Source organism: Passer montanus, unplaced genomic scaffold (assembly GCF_014805655.1).
Source record: "Passer montanus isolate IOZ18808 unplaced genomic scaffold, ASM1480565v1 scaffold20, whole genome shotgun sequence".
NCBI classification, from domain to species: domain Eukaryota; kingdom Metazoa; phylum Chordata; class Aves; order Passeriformes; family Passeridae; genus Passer; species Passer montanus.
The window spans coordinates 3425742-3451297 of record NW_024366592.1 but is presented as its reverse complement, the minus strand read 5'-3'; the positions used below and the strand labels follow the sequence as shown (position 1 = coordinate 3451297).

The 25556-nt window shown below is 45.0% G+C and overlaps 1 protein-coding gene across 1 annotated transcript in view; it reads right to left on the bottom strand.

Annotated features, from left to right (window-relative positions):
- The window catches only part of CACNA2D4 (calcium voltage-gated channel auxiliary subunit alpha2delta 4), a 121061-nt gene that overhangs the window by 71105 nt on the left and 24400 nt on the right, over positions 1–25556 (bottom strand). The window contains exons 11-23 of the mRNA XM_039708244.1: positions 23136–23249; positions 21987–22065; positions 19887–20020; positions 17688–17765; positions 16356–16436; positions 14135–14209; positions 13028–13114; positions 9743–9814; positions 5435–5496; positions 4692–4759; positions 4530–4575; positions 2977–3074; positions 282–375 (exon numbers count right to left, since the gene is read on the bottom strand). Of these exons, the coding sequence (XP_039564178.1) occupies positions 282–375; positions 2977–3074; positions 4530–4575; positions 4692–4759; positions 5435–5496; positions 9743–9814; positions 13028–13114; positions 14135–14209; positions 16356–16436; positions 17688–17765; positions 19887–20020; positions 21987–22065; positions 23136–23249 (1088 nt within the window). The remainder of the gene's footprint in view (positions 1–281; positions 376–2976; positions 3075–4529; positions 4576–4691; positions 4760–5434; positions 5497–9742; positions 9815–13027; positions 13115–14134; positions 14210–16355; positions 16437–17687; positions 17766–19886; positions 20021–21986; positions 22066–23135; positions 23250–25556) is intronic.

Genomic DNA, 25556 nt, shown 5'->3' with positions numbered 1-25556 from the left:
GGTACCACCAATAGAGACAATGCCAATCTCTCTTTTCTCCACTAGAAAAACCCTCACCAAACTAAAGACTCTCCCAAGGATGCCCAGCTCACTGGAGTTCACTCCTGAGAGACACTTTTCAAGCTATTTCTAAAGCTATTGAACTATTTCTATCAGCTTTTGGAGCCATTTCTACAGTTTCTTGTATGCTGTGCAAAAGTTTGTGACTATTTCAGGCACTGCATAAACCCATAGTGGTGCTCTAGCCACATTTATGTCTCATAAATATCTCATACACTTACAAGGACATGTTGAGTGCTAGTGTTGTCCAGTAGGCCTCCATGGGGGCAGTGACCACTGCATCAAACAGCACTTCCTGGACCAATTCTTCATCACCTACAGAGAAAAAGGAATAACAAATATCAGGAGAGAAAGACATGTTTTTCTCTAGATGTTTTAGGAAGTCCCTTGGTGAGGAGCACCTGCCTGTCCAGGACAGTAGATCAATGTGGCACAAAAAAAAAAAAAAAAAAAATCTCCCATTACAGGGCAGAGAAGAGGTCTAACACCCTGGGTGGTGGAAAACACAGGAGCAGATGCTGCAGCCAAGATCACAGAAATACAGAATCACTGAGGTTGGAAAAGACCTCTGAGATCATCAAATCCAACCTATTACCCAGCACCACCATGTCAACCAAACCACAGTGCTCAGCACCACGTCCCATGGCATTCACATTCTCTGAACAGAGAGGGACATAATTCTCTCTCCCAGGATTCTTCCTGGTTTTCCACACAGAGAGAGGAAGAGAAAACAATTCTTATCTCTATTCTCTGCTCCTGTTGTTTTTGCACATGTGGAATGTGTTAGGAAGGTTGTTTACCTGAAGGGATTTGGTAATTGGATTCTGGTGACAGTTGTTTATATCAATTAACCAATCACTCTAAGCTGTGCCTGTCTGGAGACAGTCACGGGTTTTTCTTTAGTATCTTTTGTATAATATAGTACAATATCTCTTTAGTACAGTTATAATATAGAATTAATGTAATATAGTATAGTTTTAATAAAGTAATTGTTCAGCCTTCTGAATTATGGAGTCAGAGCACGTTATTCCCTGGCTAGGGGATCGCCTGTTTCTACAATAATGTCCAATCTTTCCTTAAACACCTCCAGGGATGGTGACCCCACTACCTCCCTGGGCAGCTGTTGCAAAAACGAATCACCCTTTCTGTGAATAATTTCTTTCTAATGTCCAAAATCATCACACCAGTTCTCCTGAAAACTCTGTGGAAGTGTGGTGCCCAAACCAGTGTGGGCAAGTGAGAGGCTTTCAAATGAAGTTATTCATTAGACTGTCACTAGACTCCTTCGTTGAGCAGGCTGTCCACAGCCTTTGCCTCAAATCCCTGCCTTGGCCTTTCCTCTGGGCATCCTGTAGAGAGGACACCAGCCAACACCTTCCACTCATGTAGCTTCCTTCAAAAGCACTAGAGACTTTTTTATGGCGTCCACTCTGTCCCTTTGCTCACTGGCTTCTCTGTTAGCCCTCCTTCCTTCCTGTGTGTCACAAAACATTTTCCTGTCCTGGTTTTCACCAGATGCTCAAGCCAGTCCAGGCTACCAGTCTAATCCACTTTGGACTGGAGCTAAGAAGTGATTAGGGAAGTCCAAGGTATCGTCATGTGCTAAATGACGTGCCCCAGAACCCCATTTATTTGACCTGCTTTGTTTCTGTATTGCCCTACTTGCACTAATCTGTGAGAACATGGTGACCATGATGTCCCAGAAATGCCCCTTTCAGTGCTGCTCTAGATGAAGCCACCCCACGATTTGAGTGTTTCTGGCACTGAGACTTTCTGGGTTGATGTTCCAGGTGTCCCTTAATGTCTTAGATCAAGTCCTTCCAAATTTCTTTGCCACAGATTCCAGGATCCTTCTCTCCATAGTTGTTGTTATTAAGCTTCTAAATCAGAGCCCACCATGAGATCTTTCTCTCTCGAGGCCCCCCTATGTGTTCATGTGTTCAAATCATATTTGTTTTTCCTCCACAGCACTTCCAAGCCTGCACATTTCTCCAAGTCAGCTCTGCTGAAACTTTTCTCCTCCCTGGCCTCTTCACAGCATAGATCTCTTCTTTCCAGCCTACTCCAAGGACAGCCAGGAGGGCTCTGCTCACATTGTGCAAGAGTGGAAGGAGTACTGGATTACAGTTGATTTTGCTTTTAAGAGATTCCCATCCCTGTGCCAAAGGTTTGTGCCTCTGAGGTGCAGCCTTACATACAAAAGCTTGTACTTGGCACAACTAAGGGGGCTGAAGGACATCCTAAAACCAAACTGCTGTAAGGAATTCCCGTGCACAGCTGGCCATCTCTCCCCCCAGCAGAGATCCCACTCTTCACTGGTGCTGTATCAGCTGCAGGAGAATGGGACCTGGTGCAAGGGATGAGCAGCAGGGGGAGCACCAAAGATAATAATCCTGTAACCATTTTTTTCCTCATCTTTCAGTTACATGTTGTGTTTGGAAAACAAAATTAATAATCCTTGTTCTGAAAAAACCCATCTCTCCAGAGGGCACCATGAGCCCTTGGAGCATGATGCCTGGTGTCCCTGAGAAACTGAGTTGTCTCAGCACTTTTCCTGGCTTCTCCTGCCATTGTCCCCTCGAGGCCAGTCAGTCAGTCTGTCTTAAATCTGGTGTGCAGCCCCTGCCAAGCTCCATTCAAGCCTTCCACTTTCCAGTATTTCCTGTGCTGAGACCTCCAATAAGGCTGAGTGATATGTCAGCTTTGAAATTGAAAAAAATCCTCTGATGGAAACAGGGAAGTGGATCCTCAGCTCATTTCCACTTGTGAATTAATCTGGGCTTGAGTTCAGTCCTGCCTGTGTAAGCAAGTGCCACAGGGGCTCAGTCTGAGACCAATCAGTTTGTCACAGTCTCCTCTCCCTTGTGATGGGCACAGGAAAACCCCAGCAGGGCACTTTCAGTGCCTGGGACTCACATTCCAGGTCAGGCTCCTCTCCAGTGAGGAAACGGATCACAGCCTCCAGCTGGCTGAGCTTCCGGTGGTCGGGATCAATGTCGGTGATGCAGTAAATCCTGGTGGGAAGGGGAGAAACAATCCAAAAGGGCAAAGAGAAACCACAGTCAAACAAAAGCTCCTGGATGATAATAACTGCGAGAACAAAGTCAGCAAGAAACCTTGGTCTGCAAAGTCTTTACTTTTACATTGCTGCATGTTGTGCCCGCTCTAAATCTAACAGTGTGGCTGTAAGTCAAACCCTACCACTAAACCAAACACCAATTAACCCGACTGCTGTGCTCAGCAGGGTTGCTGTGTTCTCCAGCACAAGCTCACAATGCAACAGAGCTGTTCCAAATCCTGCCAGCAGTTTCCTGTGTTATGTTGTGTGAGATGTGTACATGTGCCTCTGTAGACAATAACAGCATGATGGAGGGACCTGACAAGCAGAGGGTCACATGAAATGTGAGACCAGACCAGGAGCAGACAAAAAAAGAGACAGAGGAACAAAGTGTGCGATGAGGAATGATCTTGCAGTGTGATATAGTGACAAAAAAAAGCTGTCCCACGGGGATAGAACTGCAGGAACCTCAGGACACAGTTTGGGGAGAAGTGGAAGAATGTATTAGAAATGCTCTGTGCTATAAAAGAAACTAGTCTTCTAATCCTGCTTCCAATTTTCACTGCTCCATTGTCAGGACAAGGGAGAGGAAGGGGTTATAAGAGAGAATTAAAACTCATAAAGGGGCTGAAAGGAGTGATTTATGAGAAAAGTCTAAGAGAAATGAATATGTAAAGTGTGGTAAGCTGACACCTGAAGTCAGGAGTAGAAGAAGGAGAAGTCGCTGTTTGTGTCTCAAATGTGCTGCTTGTGAAACTTGACAGCGTAATGAGAGGTGAGAAGGGGTGCAGGGCTGCTTGAATATAGTTATTTTGGCTTTGGTACAGCCTGGGTTCATGTGACTGAGTGGGACTGAATGTTAGGTTCATGAAAACCCCAAACCTCACAGCAATAAATGGAAAGTGCCGTGCTTCACCCTGTTTCATATCCAAACCAAGCAAAACTGTAAGTTCTGCTTGCTATTGAAATGGGGGTTATAAATCACCTCCGTGTTCACTAGAAGTTAGGTCTATGCACAGTTCAGAAGGATGCCAACCAAAAATAAACTAGGATTTAAAAAAGCATTTCAATCTCTCACCAAGCTTGCAACAAAATTTCCTAACAGGTCTGACATAGTGTAGGTTTTGTAAGACAATTCTGAGCAATGCGAGGAGGAACAAAGTGAGTGTGAGCACAGAAGACTGAGGATAAATCTCAGCTGTTTCTCAGGAGAGAAATGTGCAGGTCTTGATGGGATCTCCCAAAGGAAGAGGGGAAAGTCAATTGCCTGGAGACAATCAGGTCCAGCACCTGAACAGCACTGCTTTTTCCCTGGACCACAGAGGGTGGTGAACTCAAACCAAACTGCTGGGAACTTTGCCCAAATACCATGACAAAGTCCTGTGTCACTGACAGGATTTCTTCCACTTACCATTCATTTGCTAAAGACAGGTCTGGCTGGAGCAAGTCATGCAAACCTGAAACCAGAGAGTACATGGAGTATTCAGTGAGGGTGCAGACAGACACACACAGGCTCTGAAGGAGAACTGGTGACATTCAGAGTAGCTCCTTTGCCCCTTTCAGATTAACCTACCTTCTTCCACTGAAGTGTTCCCCAGCAGAATGTACTCCCCGTGCCCCCTGGACAGCACAACACCCAGGCTGCAGGCAAGAGGGAAAACAGAGGGCTTGTCAGCAAGGAAAAGTGTCATTGCCTGCAGTTACAACCCTTAATGACATTAACTCCCTCCACAGCTATTAAAGAAAAGAACATCATCGGAGGAGGATTAAGTGAGATCCGATTTCAGCACAGGGGGCTAAGGAACCTGTCTGTAGAGTTATGAGGCATTGCTGGTGACAATTTTTTTGGCCAACATTGTAGGTTCAGGTCAACGATAACATTTCTCAAATCTGCCAATTTCAAACCATTTCAGCCAGGGGAAAAAAACCAATGCCCCCTCCCTCCCCTCCCCTCAATTTCCTTAATTTGTTGTTTTTTTATATTTGTCAGTGTATAACAACGCTGAGGTTTTTTTAAAGCCATACACCAGAACCACATATCATTTTCAGTAGAAATGAAAATTTAAGCTGTCTCATTTCTCTGGACTGAAACAATATGCTTTACCTAAGGTACAGCTGTCAGACTCTGAATTAAATCACAATATTCCTTTTGAATTGACCCCAAATAATATTTTAATGGCAATAGGAACAAAGAAGTAATTTATTCCTACTGCTCTACTCATGACTTGTAGCAATATTTATGAAGAGAAGGAACTGATCTGCTGTCTCTGATCAAACTTCTGGTACACTGTATTGGTGCCACGAGTCCTTGCTCACCTGAAGGGCGTGCCACTGATGTCCGTGAAGAAATAATCATTGGTGAGGAAGAGAACTCGTTTCTGAAATAAGAGAATGAATAAGAGAGACCATGTGACAGAGCAAGGGCACGGTGGTGATGGGGGCCTGGGATAATGTCCCCACGGCTGAGCAAAACCAACACCTCACACCCTGCTGGGGCTGGCTGGAGGCTGGCATGAATGTGAAGTACTCAGCATATCCAGCACCTTGAGACTTTTAGGATCCAGGCAGCCACTCTGTCTTTCCAACAAGGGCTTCAGATAAACCTTTCTTTGTTCTAGGGCTCCTGCACCAGCTGCAGGAAGGCTGGGGAGAAGCTGCCTCCCCTCTCGCCCCCTCCAAGCACATGTGCTGGGGCCCTGCTGCTCTTCTGCTAGACACAGCAACCCTGACAGCTTTGCACATCATCATCATCATCATCTCCAGCAGGAGGGGGGCTCAGGGGCAGATAGGAAGGAGGAGTGGAGTTGAAGGAGAAGCAGAATGGCAAACCCATCCTCTGCGTGGGTGGGCAGCCAGGGCCAAGTCTCCCCACTCCTGTGGGAAATGCTGATATTCCTGACATTTGCTTTCTCACCAAAGTGGGACAAAACATTAGCATATTCCAATTTTGTTAAAAAAAATCAGTTTAAAAAAATTACATCTTCAATTTGGAAAAAAAAGTGCCGTTTCAAATCCAAGCCATTTTGATTCGCAGGCAAATATTTTTTTCAGACTGACATTTCAACTGAAGACATTTCAGATTATTGAAAGCTGCCTCAGAACTTCATCTGTTTGCCAGACTGGCCTTTTCCTGTAGGAAAGTGTTGATTTCAGTGGAACACTTTTCCAAAGGAGAAAAGTTTCTGGAAAGTTTCTATCCGAGCCTTATGGCAGTATATGAACCCTAATATGTTTAAAATCCTAGACCCAGTCTGAGAACGAGGTGAGAGGATGTGTGTGGGAGACAGGGGAGTGAACACAGAAAAGTCAGTGTTCCCCAGGGAAAGCCATGCCTGCTGTAACCTGCTGGAGCTGAGCAGCCCTGGAAGTGGAGGCTCCAGCTCCACAGTGTGCACCAAGTTTGTGCTCACTGTGCTGACAGGGATGGAGGATATCATTAGGTGTGATGGGGATCCAGGATATTGTTAGGTGAGGAGGTGGCAGGTGGCTTAACCCCTTTTCCCACCCCTCTCTCATGCATGGCAGCTGTACTGCTGAACAACAGGGTCTACTGCTGGGCCAAGACCACACAGAATCACAGAATCATTGAGGGTGGAAAAGACTTCTGAGATCACCGAGCCCATCCTTTGACCTATCACCACCTTGTCAAGCAGACCACAGCACTAAGTGCCACGTCCAGGCCTTTCCTGAACACCTCCAGGGATGGTGACTCCACCACCTCCCTGGGCAGTCCATTCCAATTTTTAAATAACCCTTTCCATGAAGTTATTTCTCTTAATGTGCAAGATCTTCCAAAGGGCTGTGGTATCCCCAAAGAATATCGTTTAGTGGTGTTTTGGTGGCTGTGGGTGGTATGAAAGGTATTAACCCTCCCTTTTCTTGCCTATCTGATCTGATGATGGAGGCAGGGAGGCAGAGAAAAGACCTGGACACCACCCTGAGACTCTTTCCTTTGGCAGGGCATGTTCTGCTCCTCCTTTTTACCCCTGACTGCCTCTCTTCTGGTGAGTGCTCAGCCAGCTCCAAGACAGCTGGAGGTACCACCACTCATCCATGGCATGGAAAAGAAGCAGAGCCCCCCTTGAGCCAAGTGGGGCTGAGGATGACCAGGCAGGACTTTGCTACACAGCAGGGCTCAAGGGAGGGGAGCATGGGCATGGGCATGCTGGCACAGTGACAGGATGGCTGGCTGCCATCCCCTGCAGTCTGGGAACACGTGGATTTCCAGACTGGATGCTGTGCCAGGCATCCAGGCCTGGCTCTTGCCATTACCAGAGGTTTGCCACAACTTCCACCCATGTCCTCTCTCTTTTGCTTTCACAGTCACAGCCCTTCTGTACTCAAGCTGCAAGCCAAGGCCTTTCTGCCCCTAGAACTCCCTAACAACTTCCTCCTGTATTTGCTCCTTGTTTTTTCCTCTCTATCTCACTCTGTTCTCGACACCTTCCTGAAATCAATGTGGGGTATCGACGGAATAATTTCTATCCCCTTCACTCAGGTCTTCTCTCTACAGTCTGATTGCCTCATTCTCTTTGTTTCAAGGCTCTGTCAGCACTTTCTTTGTTTCTGCTCTGCTTCATCAGCTAGCAGAGTACAAGTGGGAATTACTAAGCTTCATTTCTGGTTTCGACTCCATGTGTATTCTGATAATAGTAAAATTGTCACAGACTCAGCCTCAGTCCCCTGTTGTGCTTCATAAGGCTTCCAGAGCTGCAGAATGGAACAAATAATATCTCTTTACCAAGGCTACTTTTTCTTATCTTCTTTTTCCTCTGGGTAGGGGAGCAGAAGGATGTCTCTAAAATATTGAACTAAAAGATAGCATTGGATGACTCAGAAGAAGTGTTATTGAGGGTGCACAAAGGGGTTAAGCTAGCAAAAGAAGCAATTTAGACCTACAAAGAATAGGTTGTGCTCTAAAACCTTGATTGCTTTTCTGATAGAATAACTAAGGTAATGGATGAAGGAAATAAACGTCATTCAATATATTTGGGTTTATATAAAGTACTTGAAACAGCTTCTCATGAACTTTTATTCCAAAAAATCAGTTAAAGTGGGCTTAAATAAGATATAGAGGAAGAACCAGCTGCAGAACTGTAAACAGAAAGATACAGTAAACAACAGGCCATGGAGGGAAGAAAATCTAAGGGGAGGAACAGACTCTGCCTTAGCAGCCCTTCTATACAGGGATCTATCTGTAAGACAAAACAGAACATTTCTCTGCATACTGAAACAAGTGTCTCAACAGCCCTTAAAATTAGAAAGGCTGGATGGAAAGGAGAAGTGGGTTTCATGTAGAAAAATGGCAACTGGAAAAAATAGCTAAGAAACACAGAATTGAAGGTGGCAGTTCCAGCGCAGTTGTGGGAGGGAGAAAAAAATTGAAGGGACAGCAGAAAGGAGATTGGGGGCTCCCTGTTCAGAAATATCCTATTGCAGAGAATAGCTGCTCTGTGCAGAGCAACAGGGAAACAGTCACATAATTCAGTGGAGCCTGGTACTTGGGCACCAGAAATTATAGAAGTGTCAACAGGAACAATCATAATAGCTGAAAAGTGTGCAAATATTTCAAATGCAGATGTTAGCAATGCTCAGGAGAAGAAAAGCAAAGCCATCAACAGGTCCATGGGAGTTACAAACACCAAGAATAGAGAGAGAAAAAAATGTAGTGACAAGATCTAGCAGGACAACCATTCAGAGGAAACAGAGAGGTGTCTGCATTAGGAAATGGCCCCATTTCAGCAGTGGCTGTGAGCATTTGGTTTGTTGGAATTGGTGCTGACTGTGGCTTAGCATGGGAACAGTTCAGCTAGCCACTGAAAAAAAAATGCTCTCTATAAAGGATGGAAAATTTCCCTGAAATATAGAAGACTTCTGGGCAGTGTAACTAGCAGGACTCTGGAATACTTCCTAACAGGAAATGATGAAAGCCAAAATCTTCGAGAGAGTTAAATAAATGTGAATGAAAAAGTACCAGTGAACATAAATATACGAGATAATTTTGCACTGATTCCAAAGGAAGATGTATAACCATGCCCTAGAGCTGGTAGGGAGTGTTCAAAAGTCTCCATTTCACTAGGACTTTTCATAAAACATCTGCAAATATTTGCATAGAAATTTAATCCTGGACCTGGATAAAGGTAATCACATTCTGACAAAGTGAGGGACAAAGTTTTCATGAGTGGTTTTGGGTAGGGAAAGAGGGTGGCAAAATAGTCTCCAAACCTCCTTCTGCCTAAGTCAGTTCAGCATAGTCTTCCCCTATTCTAACCCTTGAAGATCTCTGATTCATTTCACAGCCCTATAAACAATGAACAACGTTCTTTTTGGCTTTGCCTGGACAAAGCAGGGAGCTGAGAGACGTTTCCAGTGCCTCTCTGAGAGCAGAATGTTGGTAGGTGTAATGAGCACTTCTAATGATGTTCTCTTGTATGTCTTTAGCACATGCATTATATATATGGTGAAACAATGCATTATATATCTGGTGCATTATATATGCGGTGAAACAATGAAATCCTCACATTCAGGAATGCTGAACACTGAAAACCACATCCCTCATGGTTTCTGAGCATCCACTTCCCATCCACTCCCCTGGGTGACCTGAACAGAAGGATAACTTCTTACCCCTTTGTCCACAGGGACCTTCACATCCATGGAGAGGTAGCCTGTTTCCCCATTGATCATAGCACTTCTGAGCTGCAGAGGTGAACAAGTTTGCTGTTAGTGTCTCCAAGCAGGGCCCAGCAAGAATTAACAGAGCCACTTGTCATTAACACACAGGGGCTGGCAGAAAGAATCACTGTTGGCTCCCTCTCCTCCCCAGCTCTGTCTTACTTCTTTTAAGTGATCAGAATCCTTGGACAGTCATGCTGATAAGTGATACAGAATAGTAATAGTTTATTCTGAAAGCTTGTTGATATGTCTTTGAGCAAAAATAAAGGATCTGGAATCCGTGAAATTGCCAGTCCCAGTTACAGACTTCACTGTTTGGCAGCCAGAAATTCATTAGCACAGTGCTTTGAGAGCCTGGAAGAGGAGAAAACTGAGAAACCCACTAATTGCCTCAGACTGAATCCAAAGATCTTTGACATTTTAAAAACTGATTTATAAATTATAGGCTGTATTCAGCACCACTTCTGAGGTGAAGCAAAGCAGTTGTTTAGCACAGTAAAGCAAGACTATATGAGAGCAGGGTAGGCAGTGAGAAGACCACTTTATTCAACCCAGGTTCCAAAGGTAAAATGTAATTTTCACAGTGACTCCCAGCCTCTTGCAAGAAAGATCCAGGAAATTTTTCCACAAGCACAGAGGCTTTGACTTCAGGTCCAGCCTGCCAGAGCATATCAAGTCTATTGCTCCAGGCTGGATAGAAAAAAATAGCTGGGAAGTAACTTACTCATTCACAAATTGTTTCCTTACTTCCAGAAACAGGCCTCCATTCAGGTGCTAGCCAGTCTCAACTGCATTGGCTTTACAAGGCCATGGTTTTGTTTATTATGGCTGTTTGATGTGGGTTATATACAGACCTAGAATATGAAGCTCATGTTTCCCAAGGCCCACATCTTGGAAATGAAAACATTGACTGGTACTATTACTCCTTTTTGGCTAAGAGTGTTTGACCTTCTTCCAGAGCCTCAGCATACTCTCTGTTCTGGTCTGACAGCCTTGCAGGATTTGCTATGGCTTCTGGGTTTAGAATCATAGAATATCCTAAATTGGAAACAAGGATCATCAAGCCCAGCTCCTGGCCCTGCACAGCATCATCCTCAAGAGTCACACCCTGAGCCTGAGAGCATTGTCCAAACACTCCTTGAGCCCTGGCAGGCTGTGCTGTGCCCACTGCCCTGGGGAGCTGCTCCAGGGGGAAAACCTTTTCCTGATGCCCAACCTAAACCTGCCCTGGCACAGCTTCAGGCCATTCCCTCGGGTCCTGTCACTGTCACCACAGAGAGGAGATCAGTGCCTGCCCCTCCTCTTCCTCAGGGAAATTCTAACTGCAATGAGGTCTCCCCTCAGCCTCCTCCAGGCTGAACAGACCAAGAGACCTCAGCCACTCCATGTATGGCTCCCCTCCAGACCCTCGATCCTTCTCCTTTTCCCCCTCACACTGTGAATATCCCTGTGCTGCTTTACAAGCAAGCCCAAACCCTTGCTGCTGCCTGGTTGCAGGCTGCACCACTGTGCATCAGTTGGTGTTTTTCAGACAATGCCAACTTCCCTCTCCTGGATTTCTTTTTGCTGTATCACACATCTTTAGCACTTGGGCACATTTTTCCAGCCTGAATGTGCTGCTTATCAGCATTGCTGAGATTTTACAGCAGCTGATGTGGAGTCTGTCATTGATCTAATACCATAGCTACAAACATGAGTGTTGAAATGTTGGCAGCTTTCTGCTGCAGTGGGTGTATCTTGAGAGCCTCTAGACTTGCTGAAGTCACACTGCAGATATTGCTCACGTCACTGAATGTCTGTGCACCCTCTGTGACTGCAACCTTTCCTTCTTCTGGAAGATGCAGTACAGAAAGACAAAGTGGCTTTTGTTTCTCATGCTGTTATCACGATTTTTTTGTCCCCTGGATAGTTTTACTCTGATTGCCTATGGACAGAAACCTTACACTTGGTATTGTATTTGCACTCAGGTATCAGTGTCAGCTGGTCAGACAGGAGCCCACTAGCCAAATAAATATGAGAGCAAAGCAGATTTCTTTCATTTCCTGGATTATTTTTTAAATAGAAAACTAGGCAAAGAGGTATAGCTCTAAAAGTGGCTCCAGTGAGAGAGAAAACTGCAATGGGAGGGAAGTCCTATAAGAGATTAGTGAACCTACAACAAAGCTGCTGGCAACTTGCATCTTGGTGGTTCCACTGCATGCAAAACCTATTATTTTTGTCTTGCTTTCCACATTACATGGTTCTGTTGTGTTCCCTTTCTCAATTTGCCACTCTTCAACCTCCCAAATTCCTTTGATGCTGCCCTTATACTTGGCCTACACTAGTGGCAGTAGCTCCTTTGATCCTCTTGCTGCTCTGTTTGTCCTGCCTGTTTAAGTGGATATCTATTAGCATCAGATCCGTTTATCTCAGCAGTCTCCCCTGTAATCCAGAAGCATGTGTCTCACAGCTAATTCTATCTTACTCCAAATTCAGCTCTTATCTTAGTAACTGAAGTATCTATTTCCTCCTAGCTCTGAGTAAAACAAAACCTGTCACAGAGGAACCTCTCTATATTCTCATTTTATCTGGGGTCCTAGATGTGCAAAGCAGCAGTGTGCAGCTGTTACAGATGCACACTGTCTCTTCTTTATCACTTGTTAATAATTTTGCTCAAAAGACAGTAGAAAAGGGTTTGGCTTTTTTTTTTTAATCTTTTCCCTCTGTTCAGTTACTGCTTTCAGTAACTCCACACCTGTGCAGTAAGGTGGTTTCTGGAATTTGTTCCTCCCAAGTATTTATCCTCTGTATTTATTACCATTAGTAATTGCAAGCTTTAGTCTCTTGATGAATGTACTTCCTTGTTCCTGATCTCACTAGTGGAGTGGCTTCAGCTGTATCTCACATACTGTATGTGTGGAGGACACTGCCACACTCCTAAACTACTCTGGCTTTGTATTAAGGCAGCATTAGGCCTTGTACACACAGACTGGCTCCCTGGAGCATCCTCCCAAGTGCTTCCTTCCTCCTCCCAGCACTTCCTTGTTCCATGAGAAGGAAAACTCATACTGGGAAGGAAGACAAGCACTTGGTAGGGGAGCTTCATGCTTTGTCCTCTTGTAAACCACCCATCTCTGTCAGTCAGAGACAGTCAGGCACAGAAAAACAGCAGGAGTGCCCCCCACACCTTCCATACAGGCACACAAAGTAGGAGAAAGAAGGTGCTGCAAGAGGCTAAATCCACTTCCTGACACTCACTATTTCATCCCGATCTTCCCACTCCACTTCGGAAAGATCGACGCTGTTGTAGTTCGGCTTCGGCTTCAGTTTCTTTCCTTCTTTATACTGAAATTAAAAAAAAAAAAGGAAAAAAGAAAGATAATATACAAGTAAGTAGATAGATCACTTCCTAAACCAACCCTTTAAGAATTTGTGTACAATTTGGAAATAGGGGTGTCTCATTTCTCCTCTGACTAGGAAGGCAGAATTTGTGCAGAAGGCAGAATTTCTTGGTCCCATGTCACGTATTTATTTACACTGGCAGTGAGGGGCTAGGGGAGCCCCAGTGGGACAGGCTGCTCCAGAAGCAAGGGAAAACAGGAACACAGCTAAACTCACAGGCAAAGGCTGTGGCCTCCTTCTCCTAAACAGATCAGAACAACACCCCAGCCTGCAGGAAATCAGTTTTTTCCCTGCAGCTAAGAGTATAATCCCATTAACATTATAATACCAGCAGGAGATCTTTTCTGCTGGGAGTCAGGCTTTAACTCCACTCACGGGAGACTTTTCACCTAGAACTAATTGACGCAAGAGGGCTGTTCTGCTAATCTCCGGGGTGAGAGAGAAGGTGTGAATCGGGCTGGGAGAGGCCAATTGACGCTGCAAGGATAAAGCAGCCCCTTTGGTGGCTTTGCAACACGGTGTGTCCCTCTTCTTTACACACTGAAGTGACTCATGGTGTGGTCAAAGCTGCCTTTTTGAAGACAAGGCCACCATGGGGCTTCACAGCAGCTTTGTCTTGTGGTGACCACACTGATGCTTATAGCTTCGAGCAGGTGGATTTGTGCTGACCAGAATGTGTCTGAAATGTAAAATCACCACGTGCTGGGCATCTCCTGACCAGAATGTGTCTGAAATGTAAAATCACCACGTGCTGGGCATCTCCTGACCAGAATGTGTCTGAAATGTAAAATCATCACGTGCTGGGCATCTCAGCAATGAGGCCAGCTGGCCCTCCTGCTCCTGGGTGCCTGTATGTCAAAGGCTGGTGGCCTTCACAGCTCAAAAACCCCAAGGAATCAGAAGCAACACTGAAAGCCACTGTGTCCAAGCAGCAAAGGTTCTCAGATGCAGAGCTCTACGTACCAAAGGACGGAGGTCTGGGTGTGAAAGGATGTAGCCATTGTTGGTGTTCAGGAAGGCGTAGCCATGGACACCCAGCTGGAGAAAGAATTAGAATAATCAGAGCTTCAGCTACCAACACTGCTGGGTAATGGGTGCTGATGATACCCTAGCACCACCAATATTGAAAAATATCTTCCTTTTAAAGGTATTGACCAGCAGGAAATGGAATCCATCCCGAATATCTGATATCTGTGTGGTCTGTCTGTGCTTGGATGCACAAAAGGATGTGCAGGTAGTTGGTTTGTGTGCACATTCAGAAAAATATGCTCTCCTACAGTCTGATTGCCATTGTGGACAATCAGAACCCAGAGGCAGACTGAGCCCTCCACAGCAGAGATGCACAGGAAATGGGCAATGATGAGGAATTTTGTAGTTTTAAAATGCTTTTTAAGGAATAGCATAATCTAACAAGAGCAGACACTTGCTGACCTGATCTGTGAGAGATTTCCAAGAGAGCAGTTACTCAGCTCAAGCCCATATAAAATGCAAATTCCAGCTACACTCTGAGTAGATAGCCTGTGCTTGCCAAAACAAGAGGTGTCTCAAGGAAAACAACAACGGATAAAATTTCTATCTTAAAAAATGTGTTGCAACTTTATTCCTATAGAGATAATCCTGGAGGGATAAGGTAGGAAGTGAGGAGGTAACTAATTTACAGTCTGTCTGTGCATTCAGGGAATCAATTCTGTATTTCACACATCCCAGACCAAAACCGTGGACCATCTCTACGTGAAGCAGTTTTTTGAAAAACACACTTGGCTTAACTCAGTGTGGCAAGAATGAAACCAAGACACTGGACCAGCAAATTTCTTTTTTGGCCTATTAAAGCTGAAATTCCCCAGCCCAGTAAAAGCACAATCATTAATATACAAGCTCCAGAGGTCTGGAATGCTGGGGCTGGTCCTTTTGGAGCCCATATGCCAGGGAATTAAAGTTGAGGACCCTAAGTTTCCAAACTGGTCTGGAGTTGGAGGAGTTTCTGAGAAGATGTGTCCTGCTGCTGATATAATGAAACCCAAATTTTTTCCCCATCCTTCCCTGGCACTGGTTGGAGGAAAGAACAGTGATCCTCCTTAGCCCAGAAGAAAAAAATTATTGTATATCTATCCTTTGAGTTACATGGGAAAAGTGAGATAAAAAGGCATTATTCTTATACAGAAATCATATAAAAAATGACCCAAACCTGGCAGCTTTGCATGCTTTGCAGGCACCCTGACACTCACAGTTCCAGGGTTGTCTGCAGGATCATTTCCTACAGCTGCCTGTTAATGGTCTGCCCTGCATCCATGTCTGGAAGCACCACAGAAATTCACAGCTTCTGACAGCACTTTCAGTCCTGTGAGTCTTCAGCAATCAGATTTTGGACAACTGCCTCACTGGTAGTAGTTGTCTGATAGTTATTTAAGAGAAAACAAAAGCTTGAAATGTTGGTTCAAATTGCCAGATTTCAGGGTGGTCCTTGGATGTGCTTGTCTCCTGCTGTGCAGCCTGACTGAACAAAGGGTCACTGCTGGAATTTACAGCAGAAACCAAACCAAGCCATGCATCTCTGGGGGAATTTCTAAGGATGAACATTTTTTTTTTTAAGATACATTGAACACAGAGCTAATGGAAAGTTTTTTGACTAACAATTCTGGAGAGCAAATACTCTATCCAGGTACAGCACAAAGTGAGTGAGAGCCAACTTTCTCCACACTGTCCTGCCAAGAAACCATCATGCTGATCTGCAGAAAGGAACCTCTAGGCATGACAGGAGAGTTGGCTCTCCATAATCCATTCAGCCCTCAGTTTTTCTGCTAAGAATATTGACAGTGAAACGAGTACATTTTTTGCCAGCTGGCATGGCAGCTCTTGTCCACAGGGAACTGGATATAGAACTTTAATTCTTCTAATATAGGCTGTCATCTCTGAGGGATTTAGGTTGGTGACCATCAGGATGCAAAGGTTCCATGACCTTTTGCCAACCTACTGGCTCACCCAGTCCTTGTGTTGCTGAAGCAGCCTAAAAGCTTGTAGTAGTGAATGATTTCATATGTGCTACATGGAAACCACACACCACTACATCCAACAACTCCTCCCTTAGGCTCACAGTTTTTCCTACAGAGCAGAGAAGTGATTTTTCAGTCATGCCCATGGAAGTGTGAGTAGTGCAAAGGAACCAACTGCATTATCTCAGTCTTACCTTATAGCGTGGAGCAAGTTTTAACAACTCCCTCAGTGGTACATCAGAGCCCACCACACCCAGAAGAATGCCATGGGACCGCTTTAACACAAAGGAAAATCCATTTTCAGAAGCAAAACTGGGTAGTTTTATACCTGAAAACACATTATTGTCTCCCTTGTAGTTTCTCACCCATCCCCTCTAGGCTTGTATGGAAGTGGTTATTCAAAAACCAATTAATGTACTTCAAAAAGTCCATAGAGGTTATTCCAGTGTTTATGGAGAAGAGTAATTACACACAACACTAGTCAATATTCACTGCTGTGATTCAGAAGTAACAAAAATCACTGAAAACAAGTCTTCAGGGCAAACACCTGCATTCAGTATGTGTAAATACCAATAAGGTCAAGAAAATAATGCAAACCAACACAAACAGGTTGATAAATTGGGCCAACTACATCAAATGCCAAATACAAAACTGTTAACCCAGAGAAAAGGAAATCCCCTCTCCATGACATGGGGATCTGGTTGTTAAATAAGCATCTGGAGAGCACTGTGGAAAAAACACACACAGGCTCCCACTGCAGTGCTGTGCCAATGCAGGCTACAGCCAGCCCCAGGTGGAGAAGGCACACAGTCACTTGTAGGACCTGGATGAAGAGTTTGCCCCTTGTACAGCAATGCTAAGGTATCATTCTCCATTTTAAAAGGATGCTGAGAAATTAGAAATGCTACAGGAAAGTGTCTAAAGGGTTTCAAACCCCAGAGGAAATGCCCTTATCAAATCATCAAAATAATTCAACCTTTTTAATCTTATCAAGATAGACAGCTTTGATTTTATGGCAGTGTAGAAGATGCTTCCCATGAGAACTTACTAACGGGTACAGACTTTTTAATCTGAGGAAGCCATTGTGACAGGAAGGTGAGGTCAGACAAATTAAAAGCAGGATTTAGACACCAGTTTTTCACGAAGAGTTAGAAACCACGATGGAGGAGCTTTTGCCTGGATGCCTTTCTTCAATGATGCTTTTGCCAAAACCAGGGTATTTGGCTCATCTGTGTGAGATATAAAGATCTGCAATAAAATGCAGACTAGACAAGGTAATGATCTCTTCCAGCCTGAAATTTCAGGGTCTGTAAACCAGGCTTGGTTTGAAAATGGAAGGGATAAAACAAGAAGCATCATATTTAAGGGGTATTTTAAATAAATGACAGACTATCATTCTGACAGCTAAATTATGACCCATCCACCCTGCCAGAGCTCTGCTGCCTTTCCTAATGGCTAAATTTGTTCAGAGGCCCTTTGGCTTTAGGGTCCCACAGAGATCTGCTGCCTGCTGTCCCCTCGCTCACCGTCTCGTTCTTCTTGCTGAACACTGGCATGGCCACCGTCGTCATGAGCAGCAGGCTCTGGGCCTGCGATGCAAAGAGCTGCCACAGAACAACAGAGAACTCGTGTCAGCAAGAGCAGCACCCCAGGGAGCACCAGTGCAAGCAGCTGCAATTCCCAAGGACCCCAGATGTGGGCTGCAGCTGGTCACCTCCTTGCTGCCCGCACTGCTCGGGAAACAGATGGCAACACTTCAAAATAGTCTGTGCCCAAGGGGACTGTGGGATGGATGCTTGCTCTTGTGGGGTGATGAGGATGGGATGAAAGCCAGTGAAATGCATTGAAGAGTTGTTTTAATGAAGAGACAGGAACCTGAAGAAGTGGTGGCACATTATATACCCACCACTCTTTGTGAGTGTAGACATGAGCACTTATACAGTGAGTGCAAAAAACACCAACACAAGCAGAACAGAACAGAGAAAAACAACACAAATATGAGCAAAATCACAAACAAGGTATACTGCAAACACATGAATACCACAAATGAAAAGCACCACAGACAAATATTTAAATGACACAAATACACACAAAGCCTAGTTGTATACACTTATTACTCAACCATCTAAGCTTAGGAAAAAGGGACAAAGTAATGATCACAACAGATACACTGTAGTGAGCTATCTCCATGAGGGATACAGCACATGCATGTGGAATGGGGTAAGAGATGTACCCAATTCAGCAGAGGACAGATGCTCTAAAAGCACATGAGAGGACGTAAAACAGGCAAGTCATATGCAAAGGAGTCTCCCAAACATGCCCAGCTACCAAAAGATTCTAATCCTTTGCTGCCAGTAACACCACTCCTTCCATCCCTGGTTTGATGTGAGCAGCAAGACAAGAAATGACCTCCTGTCCCTACTACAGAGCATGCTGGGAGCCATAAAGGAGCAAGGCAGCAATCCAGTCACTTGATGGAGATTTGGACTTGGTATCTTGAGTTACTTCTCTGGATGTTTTTTTTTGTGGAATCTTCCCATTTACAGCAACACTCACACTAACACACACCAAGTAAATTTCTCTTGCACTTATTGACGTGGAGAAAGAGATCAGGTGAGTTAAGCTACTGCACAACACAGACAACCCTACCTACTCTGAACCAACAGCACAGCTCTCCAGTACATCCAGCATTTCCCCTCCTCTTCTTGCCAGTGCAAGAGTGCTGCAGCCCCCACCCCCTCCAGATGTACAGGCCAGCTGTGGCTGTGAAGGCTGGCACTGACACACTGACTGGCACAAGGGAAACAGCACATGCACAAAACACAGGGTGCAGTTACCTCCTCAGACTGTGGCAGCTGGTGAAAGACATGGATGAACGCACAAATGAATACATGAATGGAGGAATGAAACAAAGACAGGAGACATTGGGAAAGAGGAAGAGAATGGCAAGACAAGAGGCAACAAACAAGATGCAGGAAAAAACCAAAACATGCAGCAAACAAATGTCTGTGACTGCCTTGGGAAGCACGACTCTATACACCAGTGCCAGAGGTGGCAAATCTGCTGATAAAATAAACTTCCTGGGTAATTAGCAGCACTCCTGGAGCCTATGATTAATACACTCAAGTACCACGTCCCAGCCCTCACATGGCACAGCTCATGCAGCAGTAATGTCACCCTCACAGAGCCAAATGTCTTCCACAGGGCAGGTGTGGGACAAAGCAGGGGGAATTGGGGGTGCTGACTGTCTGGTCTTTTGCAGCGTGTCCTTTGCCCACAGGGCTGGGCTCAGGACCACTGTGATGAGTTAGGTCTTGCTAGTTCAAGGAAGGAGAGAGTGAGCCTGCTGCCTCAGCTGAAATCTCTATCTTTGAGTAGCAAACAATTTGCAGTTAGCTACTAGGCTGGAGAAAATCAGTCTCTGTGACCCTACCCTGAGCCAAGAATAAACTATTGTGTGAATAATCCTTTAGAAGGTAACTTGCTTGCACAGAAGCACATCTTAGGCGATGTTGTGCCTGCGTGGTTAGTCCTGGGCACCTGAGTCACTGCAGATTCATGTCTGAGTCTGCACACACACCTCAGCTCCAGGAGCAAGCAGAAAAGAAACAGCCTGTCTCAGGAGAGCCAGAGACCAGTAATTTCTATATTCAACCAGCTCCTGGCTTGCTTTCCCCAGGTTTCAGGAGGTGATTTGGGTTGTGCCTGGTGCTCGAGGTCCTTACCGCGCTGTCCATGTAGGCTTCGGTCCAGATGATGTCGTGGTCGTGGTTGATGACCATGGGCCGGCTGAGCACGTGCAGGTACTCCATGACATTCTCCTGGACATCTGCCAGCGTGGAGATCTGAGTGTAGTAGCCTTCATGGAGAGACAGAGAGGTGTGAGTCACTCTGCTGACACGTCTCCCCTGTTTCTAAATGAGTGCAAAGCTAGAAAAGGGAATGTCAAAGACTGAATTACCCAGGGTGGGTAATCTGCTCTTTGTAAAATGGGCCTTGACATGCCTGTCACACAAAACACCTGTGGAAATCTAGAGTTTCAAAGCAGTGATTTTGTTCTTCTAAAAATGCTGAAGAATTTTGTGTAAGATGGAAGTCTTGATATAACCAGATTTGTGCAAAGCAGAAGCAAAATCTTGCTTTGGGTCTCAGGAAAAGCCTCCCACTAATCAGACTGCCTTCAGTTTGGAAGGCCAAACATATGCACGCAAAGGTTTTCACCAGGCTACCCACTTGCCCTGCCCTATTTTATACTAGGATCAAATTCCCACTTCCTCTTCCAGATTTTTTCCAGTACTCTTCAGTCTGCCTGGCTTTACATCCGAGGATGGCAACTACTTCCATCTACACACTGGAAGCACAATAAAAAGTGCAAGGTCCCTGTTTCCAAAGCTTTGTCCCTGCAGCTGGACCCACAGCAGCCTAAAACTACAACAAGGAGTACAGGGGAAGGATGTTCTCAGGCTACCAAAAGGTCCTCAGAAGTAGCTGCTGGTTAGAAGTGCTAATACAGAATAATGTCATAAGGATTCTTGTGTCCTGCTGCTCACCACAGGCATTGTGCACTTGGTATAAGGTAGAATACACCACATACATGGAAAACTTTCCAATCACCAGGAAAACACTGTCATGTAAAAGGGCTCATTTTCTGATAAGCTTTGTGATGTTTAAACAGATTTAGTGTGCTCAAAAACAAGGACAAAAAGAGTTATCCAACGCACTGAAACAGAAGAACCAAAATCAGGGAGCCCTCTGCACAGCTCAAATCTGGAAAGTGAGAATGCAAGAGCATATTTTTGCTACCTGGTTATTCAGAAGAATGCATTCTGACATTTTACAGTGAACCAACAGTACCATGAATTCTCTGTCACTGATCTCCTGGCTGAATACAGAATCTGAAACCCAGGGGTTTGCTTCATTTAACAAAACATAAAATTATGTGTAATTCATAGTGCTAATTAGATTAATGCTTCAGCCTTGAGCATCCCCAGCTCACAGACATTCTACAGGCCAGCAACTCTCCTGTCAACTGTTCTTAGCAGTAAATGTTCCCATGTATTTCATGCTCTGCTGGAACCACTGCTTGGGCTGGAAAGGTTTGTACCTGACACCCAGCTTCAGTTTTCCCTTCCTTTCTTTGTTTATGCAGAACACTGATGTAACTAGCATTGCTGTCTTCAGAAGCCAGGTCATGCCCAAACGTGGATGGCTTTTTTTTCCTTTCTTCCTTTACTCTTGCAGACTCTGACAGTGCTAACTTGACTTTTTAACTGGCCCCAAATGCATAGAGGTGACTCACCTACTGGGGATGGATTTTCTCATTCACTTAGTTTCATGCCAGTTATAGAGAATAGTGGGTTTGGGGTGGGATTAACAAGCTATTTTGGTACCTCAGTGAAAATCACTTACACACAAAGAATTTGGCCAGGATACAGGGGTTGACCTGCAGACCTTGTGAAAATTGCTGTAAAGTCTTTAAAGCAGCGATGTTTGTTTTATGTCTCAGCCAAAAGATGTCAGGCTCTCTAACAGAGCTTTAGACAGATTGTCAAAAGCCAGCAACTGGGACACAATAAGCACAGGGGACTTAGGTGGACTGCAGCCAGCATGAATCTTGGTCATAGTGTCCCTTGGCACAGTGACAGGAAAATGCGGTGGCTCAGCACGCAGGACTTGTGTTAGTTGGACACAGGCTCACTTCACGTGGGCCAGCAGGGTCTGCTTTTTCCTTAGGTTGTCTTCCAAGCGAGGGCCTGTGGGCCCCAGCAGTGGTGGGTAAGCCTTGGAGGGGTGCAGGGAGGTTGGGCACCATTCCCACACAGCACCTTTGTTGTTGCAGGCGATCCATTTCACGTTCGGGGCAAAAGTGACCTCCCGTCCTATGAGGTACGTGAATACCCGGACCTAGGAGGATGCAAAGACAGGAGAATGAGGCTGTAATGTGCTACCAAATCCAAAAGGCTCAAGTTTGGCATCCCCTTGGTGTGAACGTGGTGAGAGCAATAGCTCTGCCTTCACACAGAGGCAGGAGCCTCTCGTGCCATTTGTTTCCTGTTTTGTGGCCTGGAACTTAATTTCCAATTACAATAAGCCCAGAAAGCCAAGCAGCACCAGGGATCATCTGAATAACAAAGCAAAAGTGCAGATTCTGTTTGATTTTATGATAGTAGCTCTGCCAGGCACTCGGCAACCACATGCAGAAAGGTTTATAGCTCCCAGGAATCCTTGGCCCAGGGGAACAGCTGGCCACATGAATCATTTAGAGAGAGCTTTACCATTTCTCATGCTTTTGACCACCAACAAAAGAGTCAATCCTGAAATAAACTGTTTTAACAGCCCCCTGCTCTGGTCTCTCAGTAGGCTGTTTCTCTCCCTTTGTGCATTGCTGCTAGCTGGGATGAGGTAAACAAATAAATCAGGAGGGTTTAGGATGAGCAGTGGTCTATTACATTTTCACAGCCGACTCTGCTAGTGCAAGCCTGTAATCACAGACATCAGAGTAAACAGGGCTGGAAGGCACCTGGAGAGGCTGTTTGGATCATTGCCCTGGCCACCATAAGAACTTGGAATAGCCAAACCTTTCCTGAACAGGACCAGTTATAAACAGTCCTACGTGGAATTAAAACTCTTAGCAAAAGTTAGTTTTTAATTTTGAAATACTCAATTCAGTCTTTATAATCTTATCAGGAGAATATCTAGATTGCCCACAACTTTAGAAAACAAAGTTCATGAAAAAGAAAAGCTTCCCTGACCTAGAGATCTGCATTTGTAATCCTCTCACCTCGGAAATCACTGCAGTAGGCTCCTGCTTGGCTGCTTTGTTTGCATTTACAGTCAGGTGCCCATAGGAATTCAGGTACTGGAATATGTGAATGCTCAGCTTTGCCTGATTTCCTGGCTTGTGCTCTTCTCCTCCCAGCACAGCAGAATAGCACCTTTCCCCTCCCTTTCCATTTTTCACTTCCCAGACAAACCTTCCGATCGGGCCAGTTGTATTTTTCAAACACAGCTTCATAATCCTCCACGGCTCCATCGGTGATCAGCATGATGGCTTGGTTACACAGACCTCCTTGGCCAGCATCTCTGAACTACAAACAGACAGGGAGAGCACTGCTTATCCCACCACAGGCTGTTTCTTAGGAACTGCACTCTGTTTATTCACGGTGGGCCACATCCTGACCTCCACTTGCAAACCTCGCACTGCTCAGAAAGAGGATTGTGTTTGCATGCTGCATATAGATTTTTTTATTTATACAGCCTTGCCTGGCACATACAGACACAGAAGGCTTTGCAGAAGTAAAATAATGAGGAGAAAATAACTGCTGTGGAGGAAGGGTGTGATTCCCTGCTGCTTCACATCTTGCACAGTCGCATTAGTTTATGCAAAACAACCATAGATTGACCATAAACACGGCAATTCTGATTTGACAGCAGTAACTGTCACTTTTTATGGCAGAAAATGTGAAAGGAGTGGGAAATCAGACTCATTATTTCAGGGTGAATCCATCAATCTGCCAAAGAATAGCAAAGAAAGGCAGGAGCATATAAAAAAAGAAGGCTACTGCCATTGGAGCTGGGAAAGGTTATGGATGTGCCAGATAGAGAGGCCATACACTGACATGACAGATGACCTGTCATTTATGCATAGGAGAGATTTAAGGCAGAGCAGAAGTGCACCAGGACTCTGGTACAAACACTGATGTGCTCCCAAGGGCACCTGCAGGGGTGTTGGACAGATGTGCTCCTACAGCTGAGCCAGACCCTGCCTGTCCAGCCAGGGAGAGCCAGCCTTGGAATGCTGCTCCAACATTGTGCTAAAGACAGCAGCAGAGGACATCCCAGGGACAAAACTGAGCAGCCACTGGCTGCAGCTGCCAGCTCGGTGGCACTCTGTGCTTCTCCTTTTCCTGCCTCTCACTGTTATGCTGTCAGCAAGGAGAAGTCTGATCAACAGAAGAGGGTGCAGAAATGGATGAAGAACAAAAAAATTATGGAAGAAAGAGTCGACAGCTCTCCTGCTAACAAACATTAATGACAGGCAATAGCACGAGATGAGGAGCATACAGGACACCAGCTGAAGGGTGATTAAGGTTACATCAAAAAGCAGCAATTTTAAACTGGAGAGGATAGTTATGTCTTATGAGAAAAAAAAGGTATCGAAGAGGCACAATTAATTGCATAAAACTAAATCCCTGGATGGGAGAACAAGAGCACAGGCCATGAACTGGGAGTTTTTAGATGTTTTAGGGTTCAATTCCCAACTCTTTCAGGGTTTGATAATGCTGTGTTATGACAGACAAATACTTTTACCAGTGCGGCTGGTCCTGTGGTTCCACTGCAGATTAACATCATGACCATGAATACCTCAAAGCCAGTTCCAAGGCCTGATTTCCCCAGTAATTTCACCACTTCTACAACTACATTGCAGTTGTCCCTAATTATGAAATTACCAGGCTCAGTGCTAATATCACCATAACATCCCCTTCTGCCACCATCTATGTTACCAGTCCTGCCTGCTCCAACTTCACACAGCACCTGTAACTGTACTGCAGGAAGAATGAATTCCACAGCTTCTGAATGACCACAGGTGCTTGTCTCACTGACCAGAACCAGGACAGATCATCAGGAGTGAGAAGGGTGCTGTAATTGGGTCATTTCTAATGAGCTGCTCTCAGGTGAAACATCTCTGGGAAATACTGAATCAGGATGAGGTGTCTGGACGTGCTCCTCCTCTCTTGTGTCACATTCAGAGGGGAAACAGGCAGTAAAGGCTGAGGGTGTACAACAGGAACAAGCACAGGATGCTCCTAGGAGCAAACCAAAGGAGAAAAGTAGATGAGAGCCTCATGGGATTTTGCTAAAGACCAGCAGGTAGGAAAAAACCAGAGCCTCAAGTGAGCTATTTCTAGGACAGAGATCAACTGGGTGCAGATTATCAGAGAGAACAGACAGTGAGTGTCCACCAGGGAGGCACAGGCTGCAGGAAATGCTGTCAGAATGAGGCTCAGATCACAGATATAGGAACCTTGTGGTTACAAAAGCAGCTTATTCCAAACTGTTGCAACCTACAGTATGTCTGTTTAGATTATTATTAAATTAACACTTAATTAAGGTCACCCACCATTTCATCAGACTGCTTAAGATCTCTTCATGAAGCTTACTTCAGAACTCATAATACTGAGATACTGAGAAATTGAATGTTGTGTCAGAACCAGCAATCTCCTAATTACAGGAGTAGATGATATTTTCAACAGGGAAAATGAGATCATCAGTGTCATAGAAATGGAGATTAAAAAGACAGATTTAGAAAACAAACGAACAAGAGGTAATCCCTGGTTTTTAGGTCCTTTGTGACTGGCTGCAGCTGTAGCAAATGATCTGACAGCATTTGCAGC